This window comes from Pygoscelis adeliae, unplaced genomic scaffold (assembly GCF_000699105.1).
Source record: "Pygoscelis adeliae isolate BGI_AS28 unplaced genomic scaffold, ASM69910v1 Scaffold67, whole genome shotgun sequence".
Taxonomy (NCBI): Eukaryota; Metazoa; Chordata; class Aves; order Sphenisciformes; family Spheniscidae; genus Pygoscelis; species Pygoscelis adeliae.
This window is the reverse complement of record NW_008825271.1, coordinates 3,307,791-3,327,990: the sequence shown is the minus strand read 5'-3', so window position 1 is coordinate 3,327,990 and position 20,200 is coordinate 3,307,791. Positions and strand designations below refer to the sequence as shown.

The following is a 20,200-nucleotide window of genomic DNA, read 5'->3' as shown; positions in this document are numbered from 1 at the left end:
CACATTATCTCTGGAAACAGGGGTCTTTGAGACTTCCCTGGCAGTATCCTGCTCTTACTTCATTGTTTGAAGAAGCAGTAGAGGCAAGGAACACAGCCAGTATCCCAGATGCAGTGAAGATGTTGAAATTGAGAGGGACTGATGGTGTTATTAAAACCATTATAGTTATGATACTATATATATAAAACATGGGTAAATGTAAAAACAAAAATATTCAAAAGTATCTCCTATTTCTCATAGTCTGCTATCTTGAGACATCCAAACTTGAGACAAGCATTTCTGGACTGGTTTTAAAGCATGGTGTTCAGCTCATGTGGAACCACGCTTGTAATTTCAGGCCTCAGGAATGCATTGGCAGGGCCACAGTTGACAATGTCAGGAAAGATTGATTCTAGTCTCTGCAGAGGATGAAAGAAGAAAGGGGGAACCCAGCACTCACTTCTGAGTGCCAAATGCACCGGCAAACCAACAAGCTGACCCCAGCCACATTCAGGGGAATAGTTACACCTAGCAAAGGGCTGTATGGTGTTCCCACGAGGGCAGGCTTGAGCACTGAAAAGCACTGTGTGAGAGATGTCTCTTTCTCACAGTGTGGAAAAGATGATACTTTGTTCATTACATAATTTGTAACTGGGCGTATAACAGAATTGCCGTTAGGTTAACAAGTTCGGTACACGCTGAAATAGAAGAAGAAACAAGGCAACATTGAAGTCACGTTCATCTGACAAGCGCAGCGGAATCCTAATGGAACCCTTTGGAGTCCCTCTGTAGAAAGTTAGGCTGTTTCAGGCCCTTTGTCTTTACCGCCTTTGCACATTATGGGCTGGTTTTGTCCTGATATCTTGTTAATGTAGTTGGGAACATAACGCTTTTTTCCTAAGTGACAAATAGCTTTAAAATGAAAACTTTTTCTGAATAGAATAATTTAGCATTGATTACTAGCTTGTATTTTGTTCAGTATGTTATATGTTTCAGCTGAAATATGATGGATTCTGTTTGTAAATTTTGTAGTCTGATGTTCAGCAGAATAATCGAGATGAAGTCATGGATCTTAAAGCTCTTTGTCATCTGTGTAGTTGAAGTCTAATTTATATTTACTTTTTTGCAGCACTGTGCTGTGGCCGCTGTGCATCCCAAGCGGAAGCAAGTTACAGAACTATTGCTCAGGAAAGGAGCAAATGTTAATGAGAAAAACAAAGAGTAGGTTTCTGAAATTTTTGAATTTTCCAAAGGACTCTGTCATACTAGGAATGTAAAACTAATATCTTCCTTTTTTTTTTCCACCCCACCCCCTAGTTTCATGACACCTTTGCATGTTGCAGCTGAAAAAGCTCATAATGATGTCATGGAAGTTCTGCATAAACATGGAGCAAAGGTAAATATACCTAAATATATTTTATTTAAGGCAAAAGGCAAGAAGAAGGGTTATATTGGTTAAATACAGCGTTAGTTTTTATGATAGTTGTTGCTTTTTCTTCTGTATGCCTTGTGCTTCTTGTGTTAACCTTGAAGTGTGTTTATTTTAAATCAGTACAGGATGTTCAGGAATCCCATTTGAAAATTACGTCTTCTCTCCAAGTAACTGAATACAGGCTTTAGGAGTCTAGCTTACTTGTTTTTAATGAATCTTGCTACTCATTTCTAATAAATGTGGTCATCTAGCTGCCTCTTGTTGCTTTGTCTTGTTGGCTTGAAAATATCCAATGTCTGACTTTGCTGCCACTGAGTTTAGTAGTTTAATGCTGGGCATCCCTTAGCCCTTGCTTGCTTCTTACTCTCTTGGTCAGATTGTTTTGCCATGCCCATTAGCCATTGATAGGTGCTGACCAAAGTAACTTGTGAGACTATGATGAAGCTTGCTTAGAAACACATGGTTCAGCAAGTTATTAGTTAAAGGCAGAGGAAAGTATAACTTACTTTATTTAGGATGTCTTTTAAGCATCTTTCAGAAGTATTTCAGAATGATCTTTCTCTGAGTTTTAGCAGCAAACTTGACATTCCTGGTAATGATATACTTAGCTACTTAATTTTCTCAGAAACTCTTCTTTCTTTGCATTGGTTAAAATACAAATGATCTTATTTTTCCTTTTAAGGGGGCTCACATTACTCTCTTTGAGTCTTCATCTTCAGTCAGGTAGCTAGAAATGAAGAAATATACCTGTAATAACAATCTAGTGTGTCACTCTTGACGTGCTAGGAGGTGCGAGCAATGTAATTGTATGCATAGTTAATACTAGGTCTTTTAATTTTGAAACAATGAATTGGGATTTATAAGCCTGTATGAGAGCTCATCGCCAGGTTTCTGTAGCTGATTCACTTCCATAGTACTTTAATGGCATCATAAAAAACTTAACAACAATACCATGACAGAGTTTATCACATTTGAGAATCCTGATGCAGTGGTGACATACCAAAATTTTCCCCGGGGAGGGGGGGAAGCAGGGCCAGAGGTCTCGGTTATAGTCATTAAAACCATTCATTATCATTTTCCCAGATTCACTCTTAGTAGCATACCTATGCACTGAAAGTGAAAAAAATTCATTTTGCTATAGGAATAGATACATCTGACATTATGGATCTGATTTTGCACGTGAATTCAGTACTGAGGGTACTTGGGTAGGCACTGAACTGGACATGCTGGAATTTCAAGCGCGTTGATACCCAAGTACTACCTGCTTTGAAATACAAGGAGTTTCTGTGTGCTGAGGGTTTCTGAAGAGCCTGCTGCTATACTGTAGGTATTTAAATTAGTGCTCCCTTGAAAATCTAGCTCTGTGTAGCCAGGTTAGGAGCAAGCTCAAAGAAGTCATCCTTACTGGAATGGCCCAATTTTATTGTTTGTGTCAATAGCACGTTCTGATGATAGCTTGTAATTCTTTTATGTCCGAAAGCAGGGGTTCCTAAATCATGATCCATGAGTCACTTGTGGACTGAGTGATGGAGGTGAATGGCCCACAGTTATCTACAGAACCATGTTGAGTGCTGTGTTCTGTTGTTTTTTCAGTTGACAGTATGGAAATAGAGGTACATGGTGGTCATTAAAACTCATTCTTCGTTCGTATCCTGGTATATGCTTGTTATGTTGTTCACAGGATAGCTACTCACATTTATGATCTAGTAGAGCACTTAAGGGCATGACAGGAGACCACTCAGTTAGAATTAAGCATATCTTTCCATATGGCAGTAGATTGGGTCCCTCTTTATCAGTGTGCCAAGTTCTTTAGCTGTAAAATGGTACATAATGCAATCATGGTTTTTCGTCAGAGGTAGGTCATTAAGGCTTATGAAGCACTTTGAAGTTCCCAGATGGGATACGCTCTAGAGTATTAATTAGTTAACCAGGCATATTTAATCACTCTAAAATGTTTGTCTTGCTTGTATATTATCATTTGACCTCTTGCTCATGCTTTGACTATAGGTATTCAGTTCATCAGACACTCTTAACATTGATATTTCTTTGTTTCTGATTGTTGGGACATGGCAGCTTTAATCCCTGAAGCATGATACAGGTTTTTGATTTTTTTTTTTTTTTCCATTTGTTGTGTTTCTGGAAGCTTTTTCTTCCTGTTTACTCTTTTTGTGCCTTGAATTTTTGTTACTTCGTCAGATGCAGTCAAATGTACTAAGCCCTTTGATCCTGTCTAGTTATATTTTTTATGAGAGGGTTCTCACGAGCTGGTGAATCTAGTCCCCCTGCAATAGCAGCCTCACAGTGAATATCCATTTGTTCTTCGAACAGCACTCTCCTGCAGTTTAAATACCTTTATTCCATTTTGATGCTTCCTTTGCTGAGGTATTTTCAGTGAACAAACTGATACTTCTTAGCCTTTGTTTTGGTAGGCTAAAAGCCTCAAACACTTAGTCTTCCCTCATAAAGGAACATTGCCATTTCCAAATCATCCTTACAACCCTTCTCTTTACTAGCACCAGAGGAAATCTTGGAGCTCAGGCAACGAGAATGGAATTCGCTCCCCCACTGCCTTACATGATGGCACTTCCATATCTCTAATATAAATGCTGGACTAGTGCACACTGGGATCATGTTTGCCTTTTTAATAGACATGACACAGTAGTACTCAGACCCTTCCTGTAGTCTAGTAGTACACAGAGAATCTCGATTTTTTTTCTTGCTAATTTTTCATATTCGTGCCCTTCAGCATTCTCCTGTGTAAAGATCATTAATGAAATTATTAAAACAAAATTATCCCACAACCAATCACTGAGCAGCCCTCCCCCTTTTAATATGCTCAGTTCCCATGTGATCCCATATCAAATGCTTACTCTAGTGTGGATGGATGAGGCCTAACGAATTTCTTTACTTTGCAACCATTTCTTCCATCAAAGGAAAGGTACTGTATAAGTCAGCTTTAATCTACCTTCTGGAAACCACTGCTGATTATAGAGAGAGGTAACAGTCTGAAAAAGGTGAGTAACTGGGGCTTCAAAGAAAGTGGAACTTTATTCTTCTGAAATACAGTGCCAAAAGGCAGACGGCTGATTCACAAAAAACATCCAGTAATGGATTTAGGAGACAGTCATGTAAAGTTTTGTAGATTGAAAATAATTTGTGATTGGTTTAGCAGTAGAAAAGAAACTCTGCTGGTTTTACGAGGAACAGCTGTGATCTGTGTCAGACAGCAAAAGTGAGGTAATGTGAAGCATGTATGTTTGGGAAATGGGCTGAAGCATGGTAGTAAAGATTGCTTTAGGTAATTTGCTCAGGATGAATGAGAGATGGTTTGTGGTCTTGGAACTGGATTTAATTATCCTTAATTTTATCACTGTGTAAATTTGCTGTTTGAAGTATGTCAGACTATAATAGAAAGTGAAGGACTGCTTCTATAACATGTGCTTTATCTAGACTTATTTTACAGAAATATTTCTGAGAATGCTAGTATTGCCAAGCGTTAACCTATACCCACAAATTGCTTATTTTGGTGTGCCTTGCTGGCCTTTACTGAGGACACAGACTAGATTTGTAATTTGGACTGTGAAGAAGTCCTTGGTGCACATCACTTGCGCGTCAGCATGGGGTGTCTAAGCAATGCCCATTCCATGGTCAGTGAAGATATTTTCATTAGCTTGTTACTTGAGTTTGCAGAAGTTGACTGTCAACTGTACATCTAAAGCACAGGTGAGAAACCTTGGGGTTTCTTAGAATTTTCTTGAAGAATGTTGATCATAAATGTCTGTGTTTTTAAATGCCATACCCAGTTTTTACTTGTTTGCCTGAACTGCAGTGTGAAACAGCATTTCACACCACTGCTTATTTGATGTTGAATATCCTCAAAGTACCTTATGAAAAATAAAAGCAGAGGATCTTTAAAGAATCCTCAAACATAAACTATTTTTTTATTAGACCCGTGAGCAAATCTTCAAGTACCACGATTGTTTCTTTGAAGGTGGTTGAAATCCTTTGTTTAAAAAGAAACTCATTTGGAGGTGGTGAACTAATGAAAAAGTGGCTTTCATCCTGTTTTGTTGTATTGCTAGATAGTTGGATACCTCTTATAACTAGCTCCTTGTCTGAATTTACAGATACATGGAAATTTTAATATGTTCAGAAAGACATTCGGCTTTCTAGCAGTGCAGGAGAAAAGGATTAAAGTCTTTTCTGAACTGGAATGATTGTTGGAAAGAAAGACCTGCAAGCATGCAAGTTCACTGGTATCCTGGGCAAGTGTGGAGATGTTATGAATGCTATTTGTTTAACTGTGTTATGCTTCTAAAGAATAATGCTGAAACTATTCTTCTGCAAGAGAAAATGAGCCTTTCTAAGGTCATGTTAGACAGATAGTGTCCCCGTTCATGACGGTAGCAGAAATGGCTTCATTCTGCTCTGCTAGAAGGACCTGGCTTTATGGATCTTTGCATAATACAGTTATTTCTGTGCATTGGAGTAGCATGATGCCAGCCTTTCATGATCATGGATTTGACAATGGTCACCATCTACCTAGACCCACACAACAAACTTAAATGGTTTTGAATAACCTTGTTGTGTAATACATTTGCTTCCAACATTTCGGGTAGAGGTATGATCTTCTCAGGAAAGAATAAGCATCGAAAAATTAAATTTCCTTTCAGAAATGCAGCAGGTTCTGGACTATGATGGTTAATGACATGAAGAGCTGCGTGATCTGTTGGTATTGCGTGGTTCAACTTTTTTCACTGCTTAGACATCCAAACTTAGTGACATTAATCTTAAGCTTTTATGCAAAGGGACAACCGTGGAACAGATGGCTGGATCATTGAGGAGCTTTCAGAGTGAAACTAGACCTTTTTTCTCTGCTCCCTCCCCCGTGTTTTTTTTTTTTTTCTGATAGAGCTTGAAATTGCCACCAGCCTCTCTTCACTCCTATCTTCTTTATTGTTAGTGATGCACAAAGACAGGAGACATACTGCAAGTTGTCTTTAGAATAAATGCAGCAGGAGAGTAGTTAGAATGCTTGCATTGCGCAGGGAAGGATACCCTGCTACTGGAACAGCTGGCAGAGCACAGGTTTCACATGTGATTTTTACAATGTACATCTCTCAGAAAGATCTCACAGAGAAAACTGCAGCGCTTGGAAGCTGTTGCATCTTGTGCTGCTGTAGTATCAAGGAGTAAGATATTTAGGGCATTTGATGCCAACAGAAAGCTGGTATGCTTATGATGTCTTGCAAAAAAAGTTTCCTGGAGAGGTCCCAGCTGTTGAGCTGCCACAAGTGCCTGGCAGCCAAGGGAACATTGCTGTAGCTGTGTACGCTGCTCCGAGACAGCAGCAGTGCAGGGAGGAAAAATCTCTTCAGTGTCTGATGATACAAGACCATTTTGGTTTCTCTACTGCATATATCCAGGATGAGGAAGAGGAAATGAAAGGGATAAAAGGAAAGAACAGAAAGAATTCTGCAGTGGGAAATACTGTATAGGATGGTATCTTTCCATGAAAAGCCTTACTTAAAAACACTTTTCATTTGGTAACTGCATTCTGCTTTTGTGTTACAGTTCGAGCAGTGGAGTGACTGTTCTCATGCTAAAAGGGGAAGAAACCAGATCCAGAGCCAGTGTGCTGTGGAATAAAAGCTGTCAAATCTGTCATTTTTAACTCCTTGCAGAAAACTCATCTGTAAAGTAATTCAGAGCTGCAGCCTTCTAATTTCAGACTGCTTATAAAGGGGACCAGTGGAATTTTTTTTTTTTAGTGCAGCTGGAACAATCTGCCTTCTCAGCACACAAATAAGGCAGTACACCTTGGATATTTTACATTTTGTCAAATAGAGTTTAAACTTTAGCTTTGAATTTGAAAGGGCATGTGTTTTTAGATCTAGTATTGGGCAGGCATATGTTTTACCAGGTTTGATTTTTATGAGAGTTTAATCTCAGTTTGTATTTCAATTTGTAATGCTCAAATTGATTTTCATTTGGAAATAAATCCTGTTGCCTTCAGCCTTAGTGCAGTACATTCTTGGGTTGGTTTTTGATAATGCTGCGTGACTGGCAAGAGCCGATCTGCCTCGAAGTGAACATATTCCTCATGAAATTGCCCTGCAAAGCCTAATTCTGCTTCTGAGGGAAAAAACAGCTTCATCTGCTGCGTGCATCCCTCTGTCAGCTGCAGCCCTCTTTGTCCCAGAAGTAAGCAGGCATTTCTTCAAATGGCTGGCGTTCTTCTGCCACAAGAATCGATTGTTGGCAAAGATAATTGTTTGGAGGTGAAAAGAGACCTGCATACGACATGTGAGATGATGGATCTGATGGCTCTGCCAGTGTTATTTTCAAATGAATATTAACTTTTTTTTCCAGGTACACAGTCAGTATTGAGTTGGGCAGTGTGAATGCCTTGCTGCTGTTCAACAATTTGGTCAGTACAGGAATGTTTAACACAAGAATTCAGTGTTACAGAAGACGTTAATTATGATTCTCATTCTTGGGTGAACGGAGTGTTATCAGCTACTTCCAGAATCCACAAGTCTCATTTCATTCTGCCTTTGCCATCATTAAACCTGTACAGCCCCAGACTTCTGCTTTTCTCTGTGCCCTTATCAGTGGTGAAAGGTATCCGGTGTCCTGAAACAGATGAGGATCATCATCTGAACAAAGTGATGGATTTGGGACATTCAGCATCTAGTTAATATTTATGATAGCAGTAAGTTTTTATTTAAAACAAAACTTTTAGGGAAATCCTATTAGAGTGGCATGAGCTGAGCACAGTTAGAAGAAAGCAGAACTGTTCTCCTGTACATCTTCCTGCAAGAGAGGTTTGTGATGTGAGAAATTCCTGCTTTACCAGCCTGTAGAATTGTTCAGGAATCTAGCAGAATTTCAGACAATATTGAATCACACTCCGCTTTATTTATGTGGTAGTTCTTTGTTCTTTCCTGTGGCTTGATATTGTTGTATTGCAGGTATTTTACTTTATTTTTTTACCCTATCTGGTAGTAGATATTTTCTACATAGTTACCCCCCTAATTAAATTTCATTTAGTTACAGAATATGCATCTTACCCAAAATGTTTTTTTACTAGTTTTCATGGAAAGGTAGTAGGATTTGCAGACTGCATTTTAGGTGAGAAATAACAAGCAAAACCTTTGTTCACTGCCACCACAAAGACTTTGAGAAGGTAAAAAGGTGGTTTTGTACAGTAACAGAGTCTATTATGCATGCGGTTCACAGCCTGCAGTCCGTAGGCTTGGAAACAGTTAACAGGTTGTGAGTTGCAGAGAATATAGAGTAGTTCTGTGTTTCATAAAGTGGTAAAAAAGCTGTTGGATATTTGCATTTAAATTTGTCATGAATCGCTGCTAAGTACAAAGTTTCTTGAAAGGTTATTTTCATGAGGGTTTTTTTCTGCTTTTTAAGGCTCTCTATTACTCTCTTCCTTTCTCTGATAGTGAACCCATGGAGATGCTTCCAGTTATTTAGATACTCTTAGATCTTGACAGACAGGTTTCCATTATATCATACTCTTTGAAAGCAATACTCCATTTCGCCTGTTTATTTAGTCCTGTATTGGGTAGAATTATATCCAGTTATACTTAACATTTCTGTAAAAGTACAAAAAGTAAGGAGGAAATGGACTGTTTGTATCCAACCTCTTCCCCCGCCCCCTCCTTCATAGAATTCCTAATCTGACATTTTTGTTTTGCTTTAATTCTTGGTAGTGAGTAATGTTAATTCCCCTTCTGAGGATGACAGATGGTAATTTCCTTAAAGCTGGAAGATCTTTGAATTGTTTGGTTAATTATTTACCTCTTTCTCCTCTTCTGTGAGAGTTTTGCTTTTCTTGCACAAGGTTCATCTTCACTGAATTTGTCAAAAGCTTGATCACTATTTTAAGTATGGTTTTGGGGATCCTGTGTTGTCTGTTAGCCATGCAAACAAATAACCTGCATTGTTAAAAGACAGGAAAGCATCTGCGGTAAATTATCCTTACGTTGGAGTGTTTACCTATCTTGTCATTTGGTTTTGTTTAGTTGCAATGCAGAGGGATTGATAGATAAATTTGTATGTGGGAAAATTCTTGTTATTGCTCTTATTATTAAGGGCAGGGACAGGTGCAGGCTGTTAATTATAACAGTGTTTTATATTGCTGCTGATTTTTCAGATGAATGCACTGGACACACTTGGTCAAACAGCGTTGCACAGGGCTGCGTTAGCAGGTCACTTGCAAACCTGCCGCCTCTTGCTGAATTACGGCTCCGATCCCTCCATCATCTCTTTACAAGGCTTCACAGCAGCACAGATGGGAAATGAAGCAGTGCAACAGATTCTAAGTGGTGCGTAAAAATAAAGGCTTGTGTATTTGAACTTCAGCTTCTCCCTTTCCTTTACAGCTGTGGGTCTTATTTCTTTTTCCAATGCAGGAGATTTGCAGTAGTTTTCTCATCCTCCCTTCTGCCATCGTGTGCACACATCTACAGTATGTACCATGCAATACTTTTCAGAAGAAAACCACAACAAAACAAAAAAAGCCCTGCTCAATTCAGTGATTTTGTGCAAATCGGGAAGAAAATAAACATCTTGTGGATTTAGAGTATGCCGCTGTACAGGGAGATTGTAGGAAAGCAAATGTGGGGAGTTTTGGGTGTTTTTTGGTAACAAGTTCCAAGGCAACTGGAATATTGCTGAGCGTGTGAGAAACCTTTTTCCTCTCGTCAGCCACACTGTTAGGTACTCCAGACTTTAGCAGTCACAAGCAGAGTGTTACTGGCAGAAAAGTACTGATAGTTGCTAAACCATTTGAACTTTCACTTCATATCTCGTTTGTCCAGCAGAGGAAAGTATCCAGAGTACTTTCACAATAAAATCTGTTTAGATAACAATGTGTTTATATCTTGCATTAAAAAGGTAAATAGATGTTTGAAGAGGGTGCACTATTTTTCATGTAAGTGCTTGAGGGTTTGCATCCTCTTACCCACGTCACTCTTGAATTTTTGCGAGTAGGGAGAAGAATAATTGCATCAGTAGCTCCTACAGAGCAAGTAGTATCCCACTTTACAGTGGGATACGCTTGTAGTCAAAGAAAGGCAGATATCCAGATAGATGAGAAGACCCACGGTAGCTAGAAACTTCATTTCCTTCAGTGGTCTCAACAATGTTGCCTTAAAACAGGCAAAACAAGAGGCATTTTACAGCAGTGCAAGGAAGGACTGTTTTGAAGTGTACCCACTCCTGAGACATAACTGGTTACACGGGTAGCATTACCTGTTTAAAGTATGCACGTGACTGTATGTGTATTGAGAGAGAAGAATGTTTAGCTATGAATCAGAAGAAAGTAAACATATCCCCTGCTGTTAAAGAGAATAGGAGTCTGATTTTAAAAAATAGTAAACTTACAAGTATTCTGAAAACACTCATTTGATTTTGAATTAAAAATTCATTTTCACTGACTTACCTTTTCTAGGAAAACTAATTTCAGATGTCATACTGTACTGCTTTTCATTGAAGAGGTAGCAGCCTTTCTCTTACATCCATGAAGGTGTTCAAGACTGGAAGATTCAAAAGCTGAAAAAATGCATGTAGTGTAGGGATGTTGACACTTTATATTCTCGGTATTTCAAAGCTAGTAAATGAATGCTGAAATTATTTACAAAACATTACTGTGTTCATTTTTGCAAGATAGGGTTAAAGAAATATTTTTTTCAAATGTTGGAGTTATTTTGATAGAGATTGTTACCTAACTCACAAGTTCACAGCTTAAAATATTTTCGGTATAGTATTAGATTTTTTTCCTCACACTTGATTGCTGAGCTACTTCCCAACTGTGAGATAACAACCATGAAAACAGCTTTCTGATGGCATAGTGGCCAGTGGATACAACTTTACTCTGGCTGCTTGTGATTTTGGTTGCAACTGGTCATGTAATGTAAGAAAGCTCATCAAGTGAGCTTGTTAATTTTTTCAAATGCTTGTTAGAAAATGCTACTAGTTTTGCTTTTCTTGAAGAGTAAGATTTGTTTTGTTTCTTTGCTCAGTGCAGCCTTTTGGTACTCAAGTTCTAATATAGTGGAATTGAAATTTCTCTTTCTTGTGGTTTCTGATTGATTTCCTTTTTTACCCTGACCAAAGTCAGGGTCTTGGCTGTCTTGTGAGGACAAGGACAGGAGTCCAGAGAAGAGATAAACAATTGCTAAGGAGCAGAGCTTTGGATCCAGTATAGGACTTAGCCTCATCTATTCTTTCCCTGCCTCAGGACGCTGAGGTGGCGGTGCTCTTGGGGTGAGCGAGGGAAGGCAAATAACTTAAGATGAAGAAGGTGTGAGCTGAAATCTTAACCCACTCCAGCAACAGGAGTTTGATGCATGCTGTGCTCTGCCCACAGTCACTAACACTCGTGTCAAACCCCTGCTGCCATCCTTCTCTTGCAGCATGTGTTTGAATCACTTAGAATCATGGCATCATTTAGGTTGGAAAAGACCTTTAAGATCATCGAGTCCAACTGCTTGCTAGTGGAACTGCTCCAGAGGATTGAGGTAGACTTGAGGAAAGGAGCTGGCAGCTTTGGCTGTATTAAAAGTGCCACTATCCCTCTTCCCTGAGCTTTCTCAGCCTTTCCTTCAACAGAGAGCTTTCTTCACCTAACAGTTGAGCTTGTAGGAGTTGCTTCTCACTTCCTCCTCCTCTTCTTCCTGCAGTGAGTATGGAAGCAAGGAGACAGAAAAAGGCCACAAAACACTGATCAAGAAGAGAAAATAGGGCTGCAATAGGAAATGCCACCTCAAAGTGAATTCATAAGTTGATGTCCTTCTGTAAGGATGGCTAGTTAAGAAAACAAATATCTCTTTCTACCCATTTTCCACTCCTGTGATATAGTCACAGATAACACTGCAAAGTCAGGAATTGACTGGATTCTGCAGAGACTGTGTTAGTCTGTAAGAAGTACCTTCTGACGTCGTCTCTGCAGTTTCCTCTCAGGACATAGTACCAGTTCTCTATGTTTAAAGAAGTCTTTTCAGTATTTTTGACGGAGTTGCATGCCCATCTAGAATGAGTTTAGCCTGTTACAACACTGACTTTCTTACAGAGGATTGCAACCCCCAGTTCATCTTGCCCCATTTGTTTTGCGCTAGGTAGTCATTTCTGTCGCTGATCAGGCAACATGCTGCCAAAACTTCTATTTCACAAATCCTTGAGCTTGAGAGGAGTGACTTCTACAATAGAAAACAGTTTCTATTAAGAATTAAGTGATCGAGATTGTCTTTTCAGCTCCTTTTTGAGCAAGACTGAAGAGCTCTAGGGACAGCTAATCCACTACTCATTTCCAGCCACTTCTTCCTCTTCCCTCAGTGCATGCTTGCTTTCTCACAGCCATGTTTCTAATGAGAAGTAGGGTAAAAAAGAGTTTTGAGGCCAAAACCTGTCATTGTCTTACAGTCATTTAAAGAGGAAAAAAGGTATCTCTCTAAAGGTCTCCTTTCAATCACTATGTCATTCTTCTGATTCTATTTTTAACCACCCCAAGTTTATAACAAGGGACAGATCTCATTGTTGCTATGAAGTGCCGTACACAACTGGAGCATCATAAAGCAGGCAGTCACCATGTGGCCAGAGCAATCCCATAGAAATCCCATCCCCTTGTCACTGCTTTGTAGTACTAGACATAGCAGAAGTGCAGAGTGCAAAGGCTGTAATTCAGCTGTTGAATTGAGCATGTTTAACCCTGGTTGTGCACTGGCACCTCATGCAGTTTGCTGAAATTGTTGAAAGGTGCTTTTGAACTTTGGCAAAACTTTGAGTATGTCCCAGTGAGCGTGTAGATTTCTTAAATGCAGAAATGGTAATTTTTACCATACATATGATTAGCAAAGCATTGAAATTCCATTTGGCAGAATAATGTCAGCTCTGGAGTCCAAATCTGACTGGTTTACTCTGAAACTAAGTCTCCTTATTCAGCTGTTTAAGCAACAAGAACTTGAACATCACAACTCCAGCTGCATTTTTACAAATGACAACAGACTTCTTCCCCCCCTCCCCCCTCCCCAATTTGGAAAATATGTTGAGCACAAGTTAATATAACTTAATGATCCTAAGTAATCCTAAAACATCTTTTTCCCTATGTAGAAAGTACACCTGTGCGCACATCTGATGTGGATTATCGGTTGTTAGAAGCATCCAAAGCTGGAGACTTGGAAACTGTGAAGGTAGGTTTGAGCAATTCATGTTAATTTTCCGCTTTGTATTGCTGTGCAAGGCTTGTGGAAGCCTCTGCTACAAGAGTTGTGAAAGTAATGCCCAGTGGATGGTAAAGCATAAAAAATGGGAAGGCAAACCTCTTCTTTCTTTTTTTTTTTTTTTTTTTCTAAAAAGTAGTGCATTAAGGTTTGCTGAGGTGTTTCTCTTGAGTTTTTCGTTGTTCATTCCCCAGTCATGTCTTCCATGGACTCAGATGCAATGTTGCAGATACAGCCGTAATTCTTTGAAGCGGACCCTGTGATCCTCAGAATCACAGTTTAGTAGAAACAAGCCTCAGGTGCAAGATTCAATCAGAAGGCAAGCAAACAAAAGTGTTAACAGGTAGCAGACTTCACATTTTAAGCCATCCTTAATCTGAAGGTGAAGGGTCAGGCCATGGAATCCCAGCATCACAGGAAGGTTTGATCTTGTCTTTCATACTTGGTCTGCGGGTGAAATAGCCTGCGGATAGACCACTCTGCACGCATTCTCACCTTGAACTTCAACATGATACATATCAATATTCAAACAGCAGCAGGTTTGTGCACCAGCAGCTCCTTTGATTGCCAAGCTCAATATTTCTAGATTTCTGAAGACAGCATAAGCTGGAATTGGTAACATATCTGGAAAAAGTTACGTGAGCTTGAACCTGGTGCTTGATGATTTAGAGATTTGCCCTTTCTAATACGCTAGGAATGTCTTCGTACTGCTTCCATCATTTAAGTCTTGTTTGTTATAGAAGTACTTTCAGCCATAAATATAGAGCAGCTAAATTTGGGGGAAGGTAGTTTGGATTTTTCTTTTTTGTTTGTTTGTTTGCCTGGTTTTTGTTTGGTTTTTTGTGGGGTTTTTTATTTGTTTTTTCTGTACTAGATTTTGGCTTCTTCTTTTGTCTTTGCAGCAACTTTGCAGCCCTCAGAATGTGAATTGTAGAGATTTGGAAGGCCGTCATTCAACGCCACTGCACTTTGCTGCAGGATATAACCGCGTATCAGTGGTGGAATACCTGTTGCACCATGGGGCAGATGTGCATGCCAAAGATAAAGGGTACATTTCATTCTATGATATGCTCCGCTGTTTTCTATTAGTGTGAGACTTCTACCCTCCTCTATTCATTTTGCTTCGGATTTCAGTAACTATCATGTTTTTTCTCTTGAAAATTTTTCTCTTCTCCTTCTTGTTGTTCTGCATTGTTCCTGACATTCACTGTAGGGAGCTTTATAGACCATTAAGACATACTTGGCTTTCTGGCAAAGCCATTGTCAAGTACATACCTGGCACTGTAATACATGATCCTTCTCTTTCCCCTTTTGCCCATTTTGGAGACTTTGTTGTGCTTAAAAGCAGCCTTTAAGTTATTTCAAATGATCTAAAATTAGTTTTGAATTGCATGAGGTAAAATACCAGGGTTAGCTCTGGTCATTTTCCTAATTCTGTTAGTTAGCTTTTATTATTGTTAGTTATTTATTCAGTTAATATTCAGTTAAATGATATGAATCATTTACAGGTTTTTTGCATTATTTGCAAAGCAATCATGCAGAATAGTGTGATTATGTTTGGTCTTTCACTCCAATATATTGGTTCAGGGTTGGGGGATAACTCATTTCCAATGCTAAAACATTTCCAGTACTGACTTTGCAGGCTCTCCCTGAAAGAAATGTTTGGGTATCTTTCTGTATCTATCAGGTGTGCAGTGCTTACTAATAACTATACTTCAAATCCATTGTATAGTGTTATACCTCTTCTGAAATTTACACTCAAATATCCAAAGTCAGAACATCAGTGATTCTTACAATTTAGTTTTTGGCTGTTGTTAACAGCATTGAAGTCACTTGCTTGTGGAAGTACTAGCATTGGTGCTTGCTAAGTATTTAAAAGTCTCGTGGATGGGAACTGAAGGAGGGTAATGAAGTTTTAATTGCTGTTCTAATAGCAGGGAAATAAAGCCATGAAATTGGAAAGACTGAAAGACACCAGTCTGCTGGAAGTGGGAGTTTTATCTACTGGAACTTTGTATGATTGCATATTGGGATTTTATTTTCTGTAGCTATTAATACTTTCTCTTTGATTAGTGGTTTAGTACCCCTGCACAATGCCTGTTCTTATGGACACTACGAAGTGGCTGAACTCTTAGTGAGGCACGGTGCTTCTGTCAACGTGGCAGACCTGTGGAAATTCACTCCTCTACATGAAGCAGCAGCAAAAGGAAAATACGAAATCTGCAAGCTGCTTTTAAAAGTATGTGATCTGGAGTTCTCAAATGTGCCTTTAAATGCGTATATGTTTATTTTTGCTGAAGATTAATTAATGCAAAGTTAACTGCATTCAGTGAGTTCTTTATGGTCTCTTTGAATCTATTTTCATCTTACAATTGTCAGATGGTTTCTTGTGTAATGTCAGTTCACATACAAAGAATCATCATTACAGTTACTTTTCCCAGTATGTGTATTAACTTTCAAACATGGTCAGTTAATACTATTTGTCCTACTTTTCCAAGTAGGAAAAGACTCTCAAACTGGAAAAAGCTGAATTTGTGGAAAAATACAAAAACCCCACCTTATCCTATTTATCCCTTTCCGAAACAGTTACTGCAGTTAAGTAAACCTTTGTAAATACTTATGCAAGAATGTGTTAACAGAGCAATAACTGAAGGTGGGTCCTAAACGGTGTGTGGCATGTGAGAAATCTAAAACTGTTATGTTAATGTATAATTTATCAAGCTCCTGGAGAAAATGCATATTAATATACTGTGGCATAAATATTCATTATAATTAGTGGAAGAACATATAAAAAGCATGAGGTAATGCCAACATGTTTCCAGTGAGAAACATGAGTTTGAGAGACTTCTTAACATAAGGTCACATCCTGCCGTGGGAGGGTAGAAGAGGGTGCTAGAGTAGAATTTCTTGGCAATCCTGTTTCCTGTTTCAGCCTTGCTACTTCATGTCCTTCTGAAGCACAGAGGAAGCACTCCTATTTAAAATAGGAGTAAGTCAGAATATGGATAGTCTTAAAAGGCTCTTCCCCATCCGCTTCTCTTTTCATTTGCTGCTGCAAAGCCCTGCTATTTCTCTCCTATCTCATTAGTTATTTAACCTGATTACCAAAAAAGCATTCAGAGCGGGTAGCACATCAGTTTGAAACACATCTGCAGTAGAAACCGGAAGATATTCAGAAATGTCTGTGGAGTAGGTACAATGATGACCCTGGTAGTAACACCTGAATACAGATGTTAGCTCAAGCAATAGGAGCACTCATAATCTCTCAAGCACAGCGTTACTTTATAGGCATCAGAGGTCTCTAGAGTTTTCTGATCATTCCACTGGGAATGTAGCCTTTTTTTGTGTTCAAAGGATCCTCAATGGATGTACGACAGGAAGTAGAAAAGAGCTGAAGTCTTTCTTTTTGAAATCACTCTTGCACAAGAGTTAAATATGCCCTTAAGGTGACACAGTTTTGTAAAGGCTCTGTGGAGATGTGCTCATGCTGCAGTTTGCTCAGGGCTTCTCCTGCTGTGTCTCTTATGCCAGCTGGCAGTGCTGTCAGTTCTGCTGAGCCACGAATGTTGAACTTGACTCCTCCTGACTTGTGTTCTTTCTGTCCTGTTCTGCTTGAAGAAGGAAACAAAAATGCACAAGCATTTTGGAGAGACTTTCTTTTTTCATCACCTTTCTTTAAAATTACCATCTTCATTTGCTTCTATGCCTTTGAAGTGGTCTCAGAAGACACTGCCTCTTCATTTAGATATTTATTCTGGAGAGTATTTGAATAGTTCCAATTTTTGAGAGTTTTAAATTAAGGGATCTAAGGTCATATCTCAGAGAAGTCATTGCAGTTTAAAAGGCTTTGTGCAAAGAATGCTCTCTTCCCAAAAGCTCCACAGCTGTGGAACCGGTTCTGTGTCGTCAATACTCTGTCCCTTTCTGTCCCTTGCTACTTACTACTTTACGCTTCCAAATACAAGGCAGTTAATTCCTTCTGCTCTCCCCACCCCCAGCTCATTCCCTGTGGCTTGCACTAACACAGCTTTGCCAGCATCCCCAGTGAGAAATGGCAGGGTAGACTTGCTGGCAGAGGTTAGACCACAGTGTTTGATTATTCTGAAGGGGACAGCCAGAGAACTATAGTGCCAGCAGCTGCCTCTGCCTTATCTATCTATCTATATTTTTTCCCGCTGCTGCTGAGAATGAACAGGGAAGGAACTGTCCTCTCACAAAATTGTATGTGGACATGACTCATGCCATATGCTGTATGCAGATGTATGTTCCCCTCCTCGTCCCGTGCTCCAGTACTGTGCTCTCATCACTGGCTGATTTGCATGTTTTACCACCACAGATATACTCCAGCAGCCATCCAAATCCACTTTCTCTGCTGTCCCACCAAACTGTTTTCTTCACTGCTTTCCAGGACCTGTAAACTGCTTAAGATGGTGCTTTTATCTATTGGAAAGGATAGAAATGAGTATTTTTCTGGTTCCCTTCTGAAACAAGTGCCTTTCAGTAGTAGGGTGGCATTTAGTGAAACTCGGGGTCTGGCTTCACTAGCTCAGAAAGGTGTGCTGAGTGAAAGCTAGTGAAACCTCTGCCAGCCAGTTTGCAGGAGAAGGGAAGGACTGGCGAGCAAGGTGTTTGCAGTTAGCTTTTCTTCAGCATCTGCTGTGACAGGAGGGTATAGCTATATGCAGGATATGCTCCTGAACTTACTTCAGTTGCAAGTAGGGCAGTGGCAGCACTCGCAGAGGGCTGCCATTCTTAGCTGTGAAGTTGAGATTCACACAGCTGTGTTGCAGACTAGTGCTTTAGGCCTCAGCCTTATGGATTTATTCTCATGTGCCTATTAATCTATACAGTTGTTACTTCATGATGGCAGGTTGGCAAAATCCCCCGCCTCCTATCTTGTGCCACAAAATAGTGACACACTTATGTGCGCTGCTCTGCTCATGGTTGCGACAGTAGCATTCTCCTTTGCTCTTTGCAGCATGGAGCTGATCCAACAAAAAAGAATCGAGATGGGAACACTCCTCTAGATTTGGTGAAAGAAGGAGACACAGATATCCAGGACTTACTGCGAGGAGATGCTGCCTTGCTAGATGCTGCCAAGAAGGGGTGCCTGGCACGAGTGCAGAAACTATGTACTCAAGAAAACATCAATTGCAGAGACACCCAGGGAAGAAATTCAACACCGCTACATCTTGCAGGTGGGTGACTCACCAGGTTTTGAAGGCTTGTATATTTATGATAGGGCTACAGAAGTTAATCACCAAAACCAGGACTGGTATAATAGGAGTTTCACAGAGGATTGTCCTGTACAGAGAGTTTTTAACTATGGCAGCTGTATTTCAGGAGGTAATACAGTTACTAGGAAAAGAGGAGCTTTTGCAGTCGAAAAATTGCTTTAGCTGTTCTGTCTAATAATGTTTCTTTAATTTAGCTCTCCTAATACCCGATTTCTTTTCCTGTGCCTTTTCTACAGCTGGTTACAACAATTTGGAAGTAGCTGAATACCTTCTTGAGCATGGTGCTGATGTTAATGCCCAGGACAAAGGAGGATTAATCCCCCTACACAACGCAGCGTCCTATGGGGTAGGTACAGGCAGTCTTGCCATCAGTAGACCAACAAGGAACTCCTTAAAGTCATATCCAAACCCAGTTATTTTGCAGCTGTCTTGCTGTGATCAAAGTTCAGGTTTTGATGGCATGAAATACTTGTTGGGCTAAGTTGCTGTTGTGAGTCCTGTTTGCAGTCCTACAGATCTAAATAAGACACAGATTCAGGTGTGCTGTAGCAGTTAAAGGCTGCAGTTTGGAAAGATCACTAGAATACAGCTTTTATGCAAGCAAGTGGATGCACAGCATTGAGCACTGTTAAATTTGGGGTGACTGTTGAAACAGAAAAGACCTCAAATTGTTGCTGAAAGACTTGGATGGAAGGAAGAGAACAATAGCAGGGGATCATGTCTAGGTGATGACAGGGAAGTGGAGGTCTGTTACATCTGGTCTTTGGTGGGGAGCTATTGCTAAAGCTAAAGTGTTGAAGGGCTGCTGAGTTTGTAGTATGGGTGTCCTCCTGGGCAAGCTATCTACTGCAGTGGGGCTGCAGTGGCTGATTCAAACTGTTTTGGATGAGACAGGCCCTCCTTCCTCCATGTAGGAGGAAGCATCTGTGTGCATACCAGTTGCACAATGCCTGATAGATTGTTTATAAGCAGCTGTTAATTGTGGATGAGGTGAGAAAGAAATGTCTTGCAAATAATTGTACAGAGACAGTGCTTGAGAAGCTCCCAGCAGTGTGCTTATGGTCAGACAGAGCACATGAAGCTCAAGAAGTAGTGTTTTTGATGGTCTCATCATGTGCTTTGTCTGTTACTACCTGGCCCTGGCACAAGAAGAGCAAAATCTGGGGAGATGATCATAATAGAACCATGATTGCTTTCATTCGAGAGCCAAATGAAATAGAAAGTACAGTGTTCACCTTGTTTTTAAGGAGTGTGTATCAATGAAACTCAGCCTGCATCATTTGCATTGGTTCTTTACATCAGTCTGGGATCCC

General features: G+C 39.8%; 1 protein-coding gene across 1 annotated transcript in view; it reads left to right on the top strand.

Moving 5' to 3' along the window:
• TNKS (tankyrase, TRF1-interacting ankyrin-related ADP-ribose polymerase) overlaps positions 1-20,200 on the top strand; it is a 140,476-nt gene that overhangs the window by 105,748 nt on the left and 14,528 nt on the right. The window contains exons 10-17 of the mRNA XM_009329771.1: positions 1,109-1,200; positions 1,297-1,375; positions 9,585-9,756; positions 13,541-13,620; positions 14,553-14,698; positions 15,724-15,889; positions 18,629-18,848; positions 19,124-19,233. Coding sequence (XP_009328046.1) covers positions 1,109-1,200; positions 1,297-1,375; positions 9,585-9,756; positions 13,541-13,620; positions 14,553-14,698; positions 15,724-15,889; positions 18,629-18,848; positions 19,124-19,233 — 1,065 coding nt within the window. The remainder of the gene's footprint in view (positions 1-1,108; positions 1,201-1,296; positions 1,376-9,584; positions 9,757-13,540; positions 13,621-14,552; positions 14,699-15,723; positions 15,890-18,628; positions 18,849-19,123; positions 19,234-20,200) is intronic.